We start from the raw sequence: 12,613 nt of genomic DNA, 5'->3' as shown, positions 1-12,613 counted from the left end.
TGAAAAAAAGGACGCCCTGCTGATTCTGTAGGGCAGTGCCCTGTTAAAATGTAAATGTGACACAATTCATCAGCCCCTTTCACTGGACACAGCTTATGGGGAGGGTGGGGATAAGGAGGGAAGGAACTGGCTAATGGAAGATGGAAGGAGGGGATGAGGCATGCCCGGAGGAGGCAGGGCAAGTGTCCTCACAGGAGCCTGGCAAGGAGGCCTGCAGGGAGAAGTGACCACAACCAGGGGCTTCTCAGAACCCCCAGGAGGACACTCCCTCTGCCTGTTGCAGCAGCCTTGAGAACAAGGCCCCCGGGGGCTAAGTGACCTGCGCGAACTCACACCTTTACCTGCAGGGGAGGGTCTGCACCAAGGGCTTGGGCAGAGCCCGCTCTAGCTCCCACGCGCTGTCTGCGCCGACAGCTGAGCCAGCAGACGCGGCAGGGCCGGGGGTGTGCGGCCCGGGGCGGGAGTGGGGACCGAGGGGTGGCACCGGGATGGGGATGGAGGTTGGGACATGGGATGGGGGTGGAAACCGGGGACCGAGGACGGGAGTGGAGAGGACAGGGGAGGGGGCGGGGCCGGGGGCGGGGGTGGGACCCCGGCGGTGAACAGCCGGCCGGAGGCAGCTGCGCATCTGGACGCGGACGCAGGTGCAGCACCTGCGGGGCGGGCGCCGTCTCCAGGGCAACGCGGCGGCGGCCGGGCCTCGACCTGCCACTCCCTGCGGGGCGACCAGCGGCCGGACGGCGCGGGAGGAGGCCGGCTGCGAAGCATGGGGCCTGCGCTGCTGCCCGTGGCCCTGGTGGCTCTGCTGGCGTGGCCGGCGCCTGCCCGGGGCGCCCGGGACCCCCGGGACCCAGACGTGTTTTGCGGAGGTGAGTGCGCACGGGGGCGCCGCGCGGGCCCGGGACTTCGGAGGGGGACAGCTGCTGGACAGCCCCCTTCCCTGTCCCACTCCTCACCCAAGCAAGAAGCCCTCTGGTACCGACTCAGCCCCCACCAGTCCAGGCCTGGGGGCCAGAGGTTGCGGCAGCTGCTTGGAGCCGCGGGGGGCTGAGCCCCGTCTGCCGGCCTTGGCTCTGTGGCCTGGGGCGGTCATTTCACCTCGGAGAGCCTCGTTTTTGGGGTGGGCTTGGGGGCACTGGCTCAGCTGTGCGGGTCAGGCTGGCACATCTGCCCTGGAGCACTTTGGTGACATCTCTCATGGGGCTACTAGTTACTGGGTACCAGTTAGTTACAATTGATTTAAATAAATGCATTCCCAGCTTTTCTGGCTATAATTTGCCCTTTGGACTATAGAATCCGCAGGTGGTTTTTAGTCTTTTTCGTCGTGTAGTGGACAAAAGGCAGGGGGCATTCTTTCAGTGACACGGAGGTAATGGGCGGGATTAATGAGACTCGGGTGATGCTGGTGAAGAGCACATGTCTGTGTAAAGAATGCCCGTTGTGGTGGCGACAGGGTACATGTAGGGAAGAGGCCGCCGGTGTTGGCACAGAAGCCTGGATGTTTCCAGTTGGCTCGGGACTCAGAGTTGAGTCTGCTCTGCGGTTTGCTTTTGCAGTTCTGGGGCCCCATCACATGGTCCTTGAGTCTCTGGGTGGAGGCAGGCCCGTCATGCCTGTCCAAGCTCCGTCTGCGCAGCCAGAGGCTACTTCTCTGACGGGTGCTGGCTTCCCCCGCCTGGCTCTGGGACTGGGTCGGGGGAGGGAGTCCTGCAGGTGCACCGTGTGGGGCCAAGGGCTGGGGATAGGGTGGAGATGGAGGGTGGGTCTGGGAGCCCCTGGAGACCGTGTGAACCAAGGGTAGAGAGGGGACAGTGGGCTTGGGGCCGAGGAGCGAGAGCTGGAGGGGGTGGTATGGAGGGGCTGTGAGTGTCAGGTGCTCTGCTCAGAGCACCCATCTTCTCACTGTGGTGTCAGCTGAGCCTTTCCATGTAGCCTTGGAGTTGGTCCCCACCCCACCCCACACGTGTAATCAGCAGGCACCCCTGAGGTGGGGTGATTTGAGATGAAGCAGAAGATCCCCTGACCCAAGACATATTGTGCTTTGTCCAGACCCGGTGCCTGACGTCATTTCCTTACTTTAGAGCATCAGTTCCAGAAAGTTCCTGCTAAAATGCAAACATGTAACCCAGCCTGGGGGACCCACTGTACTTCTTGAGGAGACACGCAGGTAGCATGTCAGATGGTCTAGGGCAGAGTAGGGCTCCGAGGGGGTGGGACATGGGATGGGTAAGTTCTGACAAAGAGAAAGAAGGTCTGGAGTGGTCTAGAGCTGTGGTTTTCAAAATCGTTTTTGGCAATAGATCCCTCTCCTCAGATGAAATCGTACAGAGAAGCACGATGTGAAGAGCAGATAAAGCGGGGCCCCTGGCCTGCCCCAGGCTCTCCAGACGAGGTGTGTGCCCTGCGGGGCGTGCTCCGGAAGAAGGTGAAGAGCCAGGGCTGGGAAGGAAATAGTAGAGCTTCTGTTTATGTGTATTTTATCTTGAAACTAGACATAGTCTATAAAAGTGTTTTAGAAGGTATGTATAAAATTTTAGATAGACTTGCGTTGGGGTACTCAGATTGTTTACTTACTGAGGAGTTTTGAACACACTGGGTGCAGGGCTGGGGCACGCCAGGTGGGTGCAGAAGCAAAGCTTGGAGAAGTAGGATAGAGGGTCAGGAAGTTGGTCTCAGGGCCCTGGGGGGTAGCTGTGGTAGGTGGAAAGGGTGAGCTGAGAAGGGAAACTGAGGCAGTGAGAAGGGGGTGCATGTGGACATCGCTGCTTCAGCAGGCCAGCCCCGGCTCCACTGGTGAAAACTCTCTTTCATGGAAGGCGTCTCTTTCTTTTTCTCTCTCTCTCATTCTGTATTCCTCTTTTAAAGCCTCTTTCTGAGTGTCTCCTTCCATGTGAAGCAAACTCATTTAGGGAACCTGGGAGGGGATGTCCCCTTTGATTTGGTGAATCCCCGTCTCTTGTACAAATGGCCTGAATGCTGGCAGCAGATGCAACACAGCTGCTCTATGTCCTGAAGCAATTCTCCTAATTCTGTTTTACCAAGCAGTAGAATTCAGAAACCTGTACCCACCTGGGGAAAGGGGGCAACCTGCCTGCCCTCATTCTAGTAATAGTCATATTAGGAATAAAATGCATGAAATCAGCCACTTCCCCACTAATCACTGCTATTTTCACTGAGGAGAGGCTCTTTGGGGAGCAGCCTGCTCTGGACTTGGTTCCTCTCCTGGAATGCTGGGATCGGTGACCTTACCTCCGAGACCCTTCCTTCTGTGGAGTCAGCCTGTTCTTGGCAGACCCTGTGGGAGATGCTAATAGGATTAATAACTGAAATCATATCTAGCTTTTGTGTCCAGCGTTTACATCGCACTGCTGAAGTGTTTTGCATGGATAGCCTCACTCAGACCTCTCACAGCTCTCTGAGGTGGTGGAGTCGCCAACCTGTCGGTACCCTGCTGACCCCCTTGGCCTCACCTGGCTCCTGTAACATAGAAAACACGCAAACAATTGGGCATGTCTGTGGTCCAATAAGGTTATATTTATAAAATCAGGTGGTGGGCTGGATTTGCTCTGTGGGCTGCAAATCTGTTTGTTTGTCCAGCCCTGCTCTATGCAGTCTCCTGGGTCCTCAAAGGACTGAACCCCAACTGCCCACATTTATGCATCCTCTTTGCTCACCTCTCCACTCTCCTACCTACTCCTTTTCTGGGGGGGCGCAGGGATAGGGGAGAACCCCTGCCCCTCCCCCCATGACTTCCATATTGCAAAATCCACTGGACCATGCTTGACCTCTCAGCGGGGCTGGCAGAGTTGACCCTCCTGACCTCTGCAAACACTCTCTCGGCGTCTTTGCTGCCACGCTTTCCTGGTTTTCTTGGCAGCTCCCCGACTGCTCCTCTTCCAGTCTCCTTTGCTGGCTCTCCTCCTCTGCGCACCTCTAAACGTTGGCGGCTCAGGCCTACACCACGTGAGCCCCTTGGTCTCCGCTCTCCTGCTACAAGGCTCCTTGTAGATAATCCCCGCCATGGAACCTCGGCCTCTGGAAGCAGAGGCCACTCTGGAGGCCTTTGTTTGCCAGACAGCGGTCTGGAGCAGCTGAAGCCTGTGGGCCTTAGCCACAGAACTGGCTGATGCAATTTTACTGCAATACAACAGCATGAGACACGAGTCTGTTTTTTTAAATATTTAGTGTTTAATTTTTGGCTGCGGTGTCCCAACCCCTGAATGCCAGGCCCCTGTTGATGAGCTTGGGGAGCCCGACGTAAAACATCTGGTCCCCCTGGATGTGATTAGGCTCCCAGCGCCTGCTGTCTGGCCACGCAGGACCAAGGACTACACCCAGCTGGCCCCACGTGTGGTGGGGGGCGGTGGGGCCAATGGCCTTTCTCCGGGGCAGCCTGAGGCAACAGAACCCAGGGCCGGCGGTGCTGAGCTGACCTGCCCCTGCGAGGAAGGCGCTGGCTCTCCTCACACAAGAAGCAGCTGCCTTTCTGAGGCTGTCAGTGCAACACATCCCATCCTTTCTCTTCACCAGCAAGGGCTGAGGCCTGCTTGCAGTAGTAAGAAACTGTAATCCTTGATTCCCTTCTTCCCCAAGGGGTCAGCCCCTTTCTTCCCTACTGGGCCCCGGCAGGAACAGGCAGCAGAAGGGTTGGTGAGGTTCCGCTCATCCTCCACAAGCCTGTGTCTAGGGACACAGACCCCTCACCTAGGGGAGAAAGAACCCCCTCCGCTCTTCCAGGGACCAGGAAATACGTTTTTCATCAGACGAATCCATCTACCTGGTCGGTTTGGGAGATCCCGGCCAGGTCCTTGGCATCGTTCATCACTTACATGCCAACGGCTCCAACGTCCCTCCCCAACCCAGCCCTTTTCCCTGAGTTTAGAGTTGAATGTACAGGTGCCCACTGAGTATTCCACCTAGCAGTCCAAGAGCATCTCAGACGTAAAGTGTCCGCAATGGACCGCCTACCTGCGTCTCGCTGCTGCTCAGTCTTCCCGTCTCGCTGACGGCCTCCAAGAGCAAAGGACCAGGTGCCGTCTTGGATTCCTTCCTCTGCTTCCCTCCCAAGACTTCCCCCCACCGAATCCTGATGGTTCTACTCCACGAACATCTGAAGCCATCCACTTCTCATCTCTGCCACCACAACCCCGTGACGCTGCCGTCGTCTCGTGCCTGGCTAGTCCCTAACCAGCCTCCACTTCCTGCCCTGCACCCTCCAACCCATTCTCCACACAAAGCCAGAGTGGCGTTTTATTTTATTTTAGTCCCATTCTTAAAGTCTTCCATGGCTCACTGTTGCTCTTACGATAAAATCCAGTTCCTTATGATAGCCTGTGAGGCTCTTCATGACTCCTCTGCCATATTGACCTCATTTTCCAAACCTCTGCCCTGTGGCCTGCCCAGACTCTGGGCCAGCACACTTGAGCCCTTGTTCACTGCTGTCCAGCTCAGTGCCCTTCCCTGCCACAAGGCCGTTGCTCTGGTCCTCTCTAGAATGTTCTTCTCGTGGCTGCCCCATTCTCATCCTTTGGGTCTTTGCTCAAGTGTCACCTCGTCAGAGAGGCATTTGAGGCAGAGGCTACTGATCACTGGCCACTCTTGTTGTCCTGTTGGTAATTGAACCCCCACCTCAACCCAGGTTTTCCAGGGCGCGTGGCCATCCCCTGAAGGCTACACTTCCCAGCCTCCCGTGCCATGTGCTTTGTGAGGAGAAATGATGTCTGCAGCTCTCAGGGTTGCTCGCCTTCCTTCCATTCCCCTCCCCCTCCCCACTGGGGAGTCTTCTTGGACCCAGAGATGGAAGCCACTTGTCGATCGGCAGAGCCACCTGCCAGCCCTGGACCTCTCACCTCTGAATTCTGACCCTCTGGAGCATGCTTCATCTTATCTAAGTCATTCCATTTGGGGTCTTTTTGTTACTGCTGCTTAGCAGTACCTTAAGTAATATAAATATTCCCTCCGTGATTACCTTCTCTAAGAGAGATTTCTCTAATACTGCCTATCTCAAAACCCAGTTGCTTTGGAGCAACGGCTACAGTGTGCGATCGTCGTCTTTATTCCTTTGCTGGTTAATTGTTGTCTCTTCTCTTGAACCAAAGCTCCGTGTGAGCATGAACTTGGTGGTACTCACTGCGCTGTCGGGGGCGCACGGTAGGCTCCGGGTAAGTGCAGTTGAACAGATGAATGAAGGAAGTGACCCAAGGAGGCTCCTGCAGGAGAGAGGCGGGCGGACCTGGAGCTTTAGAAGAGCCCTTTGTACACAATTAAAGTAGCTCTTCCCAGATGGACTGTGAGTTTTCCTTTAGCTTTTATTTATCTGTGAATTTGTCCGTTGTACGTTTTCTCTACAAATTTTAATCTAACCAAATTGATAAACATTTTGCCTTATGGCTTTTTGGCTTCCTCCCTTGCTTATAAAGACTTAGCCCACTTGAAGATTAAACAATCGTATTGGACCCATGTGGAATTCATGTTGGTGTAAAGAGTTATGTGAAAATCGAGGCTGGTGAGCTGACCCTTGGCACGTAATTCACGCTCAGTAAGTGTTGGCTTCTTACCTTCATTGTGATTATTTTACGTATTGTCTTCTAACCAGTTCCCATATGGATTAGGATCTATTCCAGATTCTTTGCTGTTTTTTTTAAACAATTTATCTATTTCTGTACTAGTATTATTTTATTTTACTCATCATAGCTTTATAATATATTCTAGCATCCCATATTACTCATATTTTCTGTTAACTTTTTAATTATTTTAGAAAGGTCAGGAAAAATCCTGTTGTTTTGATTGCAATCCATTGAATGTATACAGATAAACTTAGAATTTGCATCTTCACAATACTTTCTATCCAATAACAAGCTACTTTACTCAAGCCTTTTCACTATCTCCCAGAAGGGTTAAAAGTTTTCTTGGTATAGATCAGGCACTTTTTTTTCCCAATTAAGTAGACTTTATTTTTTAGAGCAGTTTTAGGTTCACAGCAAAATTGAGAGGAAGGTGCAGAGAGTTCCCATACACCCCCTGCCCCCACACACAACAGCCTCCCCCACTGTCATCCCCACCAGAGTGGGGCGTTAGCTGGAAGCAATGAGCCCACACTGAGCCATCATCATCACCCAGAGCCCACCGTTTACGTTGGGGTCCACTCTTGGTGGTGTCCGTTCTGTGGTTTGGACAAATGTGTGATGCCATGGATCCTCCACTGTAGAGTAACACAGAGGAGTTTCATTGCCCTAAAACACAGTTGTTTTTAAGTTTATTTCTAGCTGGGTTGTCTCTTTAATTATTGCTAGTGTTAATGAGGTCTTTTCTTCCTTCGTATTTTCTAATTGGTTATTATTTATATATAGGAAATTTATTTTTTATATATATAAATTCTGTCATCAGGCACTTTGCTGAATTCTTTCAGTGTTCTGATACTTTTTCAGTGGATTGGTTTACATTTTCCAGGTATCATCTGCAAATAATTCTGTTTGCTTATGTCTTGGCAATAGCGACACCTTTCTAGTTTGTTCTGCTTCTCCAGCTGGACCCTTTCCCACTCTGATGTGGACTCCAGACATTCAAAGCCTCATCTGCCCATTTCTACTGGGCCCAGAGCTCCTGGGGTCCCCAGGCTCACCCACAGACACCCACCCTGCCGTGCTCTGGGCAAACCGTGTCCCACGTGAACTTGTTTGCACCCCAGGCACTGCCCATGGAGTGTGTGTGTGCATGTGTCCGTGTGCATGCCTGTAACGGATGTGTATGGCTGTACCTCTGCTGGATGCGTGGGTGCACTGAGTACCCGTTCTTGTCCTCCCAGACCAGCTCCCCTTTCTCTTTGTAACAGACCCCTCTTGGAAAGCTGACAGATGTGTGGCTTCTGGACCCAGTTGGAGCATTCGCTAAACCCACACTTCTCGGTGGAGGTGCTAGCTGTTGCCAGGGGGGCGGCAGGGAGGCGCCCTTGGAGAGCAGAGCCCTGCAAACCCTGGCTTTGCATCAGCGGTTATTCCCAGGGCTCACCTTGGGCTCGTGGTGTAGGATTTATTTCTGCCCCTACTCTCGCCAACCCTTTCTTTGGTCTGACTCATTTGGGGAAGAGATAAAGGTAGAGTGGGTAGCAAGAATCCCACTGGGTATGAACTCTGCAAAACGCTACGCTTGTCCGACTGCACGAGTCATCTGTGCAAATGCTTCTCTTAATGAACCACCTCCGTTGTCACCCTGCTAGTCTCAGGCCTTGGTCATATGGAGACAGTCACCTCTTTCTTCTCATGCGCTTCAGATGGGTAGACGGAGCAGATTGCTATCTCTCCCCACCCCTCCTTACCCGCACTCACGCCAGTCGCTTTGTAGGGGGCACTCGGTGGGTCTCTACCATTGTTAGCAGACCTTCACGTGTGTGTGTCAGCCGTCAGCATGATGGACCGCGAAGACTATTGATTTCATGACAGCGATCACTGCGAGGAATTGATCTAATGTTTTCATTACACTAAAAATGCTTTAACAAGTTCATTCAGAATCCGGTGATGGTAAAGATCTGCTCGGTTCTGATCGCCTTCCCTGAAGGAGGGTGACGTGTAGGGGACCTTCTGGGATGAGAGCTCCCCGGGACATGCTGCATAGCCACCCCCTAAAGAGGCCGGAGACCTCCCCATCTCTGCCAGGCCTTTCCGCCTGGAAATGCTCAGTGTGGTCTCTTGGCTTCCCATTCGCCCTGTCCGCAGGGCCTGCCTCTTCCCCCTCCCCAGCAAATGGCCTCCCGGTCATTGTCCTTAAAAAGCCTCAGCTGCCTCCTGTCTTGCTATATGTCTGCGCGTGGGGAGCTCAGTGTTTTCTATCTGGTTTCTCTGCCCCTTCCTGCCCCGGCTCTGCCGCCACGTGTGGACCCAGCTTCCTTGCCTGGGCCCCTGTGCTCCAGGTGCCTTTGTGTGGCTGTGGGTGATATCGCTCGTTCATCGGGAGGTCGTGAGTATTCAGTGACCTGACTCATCGAGAGCGCTGTCCATCGGGGCCCGGCCTTGGGGGTGCTGGGTCAGGTGCCCTGGGCTGTGGGGCCTCCAGCCAGCTCTCTGAGCCTCTGGCCTGACTGCTGCCGGGCACCCCAGAGCCCGGCTCCTGGGTCACTCTGGCCTCGGAGCCCTTCTTCTCCCAAGCTCAGGTCACAGCCTGGCCTGGTGCAGAGGGCTGGCCTTCTGCTTTGACCCCTGTGCTGAGTCGGTGGTCAGCTGTTGGTCACTTAGTACCCCAGACGGAACCGCTGTCTAATTTGTGAGGCCCAGTGTGAAATGAAGACGCGGGGCCCCTGTTCACGAATCAGTGTGAATCTCAGGCAGCAGAGCGCTCCTGGACCACAGGCAGCAGGCCGTGGGGCCAGTCCTGCCACGAGGCCCCTGCCCCGCTCTCCCTGTCAGTCTGTGTGGCAGGCACTGGGGTCATGGATGCAGATGCTCTGCGCGTCTAGACTTCTGTGGGTCACCCGCCCAGAAGCCCTGAAACCCGTGACTCTGGGCCCCTGTGTCTTCCGTTTGCCCAAAGGGGCCCTGGCAGAGCCCCTGGGTCCAACCCATGCGGTCTGCCTCCCTGGGGGGGTCCCTTCAACTGGGGGGCCTAAAGCCAGACCCCACAGGCCCACCTGCCAGCTCCACATCCCAGTGACCCCCAGGCACGTCACTTGTTCCTTCGTTTTGTGTTTCTCTCGGAACAGTGGTTCTCATGGTTTTCTTCACATGGCAGGTGAAGATAACAGGTCTCAGTCAGGACAGGCTGGACTATGCGGCCTGACAAATGTCCCCCCATCTGCACGGGTGTGACGAGCACGGTCTCTTTGTCACTCGTGCTGCATGCCTGCCGTGGGAAGCTGGGCTCCGCTCTGCACTCCCCTCTCCGTGGCAGCACCGTGAGTGTGGCAGGTTGTCACAGCGGAGGGCAGAACTCTGAGGACCCTGGCCAGAACTCCAGTGCCTGGACACAGGAGTGACCTCAGCCCCTCCACCCATAATTCCCTGGTCAGGGCGGGTCTTTAGAGAGCACTGCCCTCCCACGTGCCTGGGAATGATAAGCTGGAACCATTTGCTGACGGGCATTGGTGACCAACACGTCTCTAAAGATGTGCCCAGGTCTAAGCGCAATTCCAGGTACCCTTGTGATTAATGACATTGCTGCGGACCTTGACGTAGACCCACCATCCTTCATTTAGAGGAAATAAAATCATTTGGGGGTCTTTCTGCATGCCCATCTTCCCTGTGTCTTATATAGGCTACTGGATATGAAAAGGCAAACAAACAAACCAGCACCTAGCATCCACCCCCAGCCTCTAAGTGCTAAATTCTTAATTGATTTGGACATACATTTCAAAAGTGAGTTTTTGCCAAATGTGACCAGTGAAACGTCTGTGAGCGTATGTGATGAGATAAGTGCATAAACCAATTCCCTTTTATAACCTTACTGCCCCATTCCTCCTCCCCCATTCATACACTCTTTTTTTTTTATTAACACCGAGTCAGTCAGCTATTACTGCATAACAACCAACCACAGTCTCAATGGCATTCTTCTCACAAGCCTGCCAGTTGACTGGGGGTCAGCTGTCTAGACGGGGCTCAGCAGGCAGCTCTAAGGGGGAGGATGGGTGCAGGCCTGTCCCGTGTGTGACTCAGCCTCCTCTGACCCTTGGGCTGGCGGGGACGTGTTCTTCTCTGGCAAGGGCGGAGGTACAAGAGGGCAAGGGGAGATATATGATGCCCCGAGAGGCCGAGGCTCGGAACCGGCAGGCCGTCACTCCCACCATAGTCCATTGTTGAGTCAGATGGCTGAGCCCACTGTCAAAGGTGGGCTGCAAAGAACTGTAGATTGCTGTAGCGATCAGCATGGACAGAGGGTGAAAGATGGGGACAGTCACCTGATGTGCTGCACCACTACTCCTCTCCTTGTCTTTAAATATCCTCCCCCCTGGGGCCAGAGTCCCCACTGACCTGTACCTTTAGCCTTGTCCTTCTCTGACAGTGAACTCAGGGCTTTGCCGAGCGAGGGCGGTGCTCTTCCCGGCGCCTGCTCCTCAGGGCTGCCTCTTTCCAGGCAGCCTAGCTCACCCCTCTCTGAGGAAAGCAGTACACTGGTGTACGTGTGGGTCTCACCTCCCTGCATTACGGTGAGGGCTGGTTTGTGTCCTGAGAATACCAGCACGGATACGCCAAGAGCGAGGTTAATGAGGGGACTATGGTTTGTGAGTTTTTCTCTGAGTCCTCTGCACTTGATTTTTCAAATGTAAACTGTACACAAAATGCCTGCTTTCAAAGTATTTTTCCTCAGTTTTGAATCTTACTTAGAAACATAAAGATGGCATTTTAAAAATGGAGACACAACAGTGGTTACTTACCCTGGTTAAAAACCCAAAAACCTGCAGACTTTGGTTTTGTTTTGTTTTATTCTTGGAAATGGTGGTGGCTGGTGGTGGTGGAGTCCATAAGGTTCTTGATCTAAGTGGAATGTTCCACAAGGGGCTGCTTTGGTCAGTTATGCCCGGATGGTTGGTCTGGTGGCCTGTCTGTTCCCCCTTCTTTCACTCTCCACCTTCCTCCTGCCTCCTTCCCTTGGCCCTCAGTTACCTGAATGGACTAATTTTTTTTTTTTTTTTTGCTGAGGAAGATTCGCCCTGAGCTAACAACTGTGGCCAGTCTTCCTCTATTTTGTATGTGAGCCACCTCCACAGTGTGGCCACTGAGGAGTGGTGTAGGTCCACACTGGGAACTGTGCAAAGTGCACCCAGCTTAACCACTAGGCCACTGGGACCAGCCCCTGAGTGGGCTAGTTTTCTGACATCAGTTGAAGGTGGTTTTGGGCTGTCTTGGGAGTTGGCTTGTTGTTGTGGCTTTTTGACCAGAAACACATCTTTCAGCTGGCCACTGTGCCATGCCCTGCGGATTCTGAACATCTTCAGCAGTGTTTGTGCAAGAGCTGGCTGGGAAGCTGAGTGGTCCGTCTGAACAGGCATCAGACACCGCAGCTCTGGGGCCTGGCCTGTGTGTCCACGCCAGGACACATTAATGTGCACAGTGCTAGTTAGAGGGCCAGGCTTGCCACCAAAGTAGGGTGTGGGCAGCAGGATTTGATGGGTCTTCTTCTTCCACCCTTCTACAAGTCAAGCTTGCACCCTCTAAGAGCAGTTTATGTCGCTGTTCTGGAAAGGCCGGCTTCCTAACGAGCCAGGTAACCGCTTCCCCACCGCCGAGAGGGACTAGCCAAGCCATAGGCCCCCCTCAGGCAGGGGAGCTGTGGTCTTATTGGAAGAGACGTGGGCATCTTTTCATACTTTATTGGGAAATTGCTTTCTTCCTAGGAAGAGCAGCTGTCTGAGTCCACTGCAGTAGGTAGACTCCCTTTGGTGGGACTGGAGGGGTCTCTGGTGATGGTAGAGTGCATAGACCAAGGCGGCTGGGCTCACTGTACACAGAATCAAGTCAGCCTGGGTTATTTCTTAATTGGCTTATTCGAACTCACTGAGTTTTGCATTTAAGATTCTTTCTATGACCAAAACTTCTTCAATGGAAACGATGGGCCCTTGCGAGTCTCTGCAGAGCCTTCATGGGATGGTTGTGTTATGAAAATGCTCTCGCCATTGTCCTTAGAAGGC

General features: G+C 53.8%; 1 protein-coding gene across 1 annotated transcript in view; it reads left to right on the top strand.

Moving 5' to 3' along the window:
- Positions 1 to 766: 766 nt before the first annotated feature.
- Positions 767 to 12,613, top strand: part of CNPY1 (canopy FGF signaling regulator 1) — a 68,344-nt gene continuing 56,497 nt past the window's right edge. Inside the window, exon 1 of the mRNA XM_004430767.3 lies at positions 767 to 869. Within this exon, the coding sequence (XP_004430824.2) occupies positions 767 to 869 (103 nt within the window). The remainder of the gene's footprint in view (positions 870 to 12,613) is intronic.

Source organism: Ceratotherium simum, chromosome 1 (genome assembly GCF_057802395.1).
Source record: "Ceratotherium simum simum isolate JZ-2026a chromosome 1, ASM5780239v1, whole genome shotgun sequence".
NCBI lineage: Eukaryota > Metazoa > Chordata > Mammalia > Perissodactyla > Rhinocerotidae > Ceratotherium > Ceratotherium simum.
The sequence above is the reverse complement of the archived record's forward strand: the minus strand, read 5'-3'. Positions and strand labels throughout refer to the sequence as shown.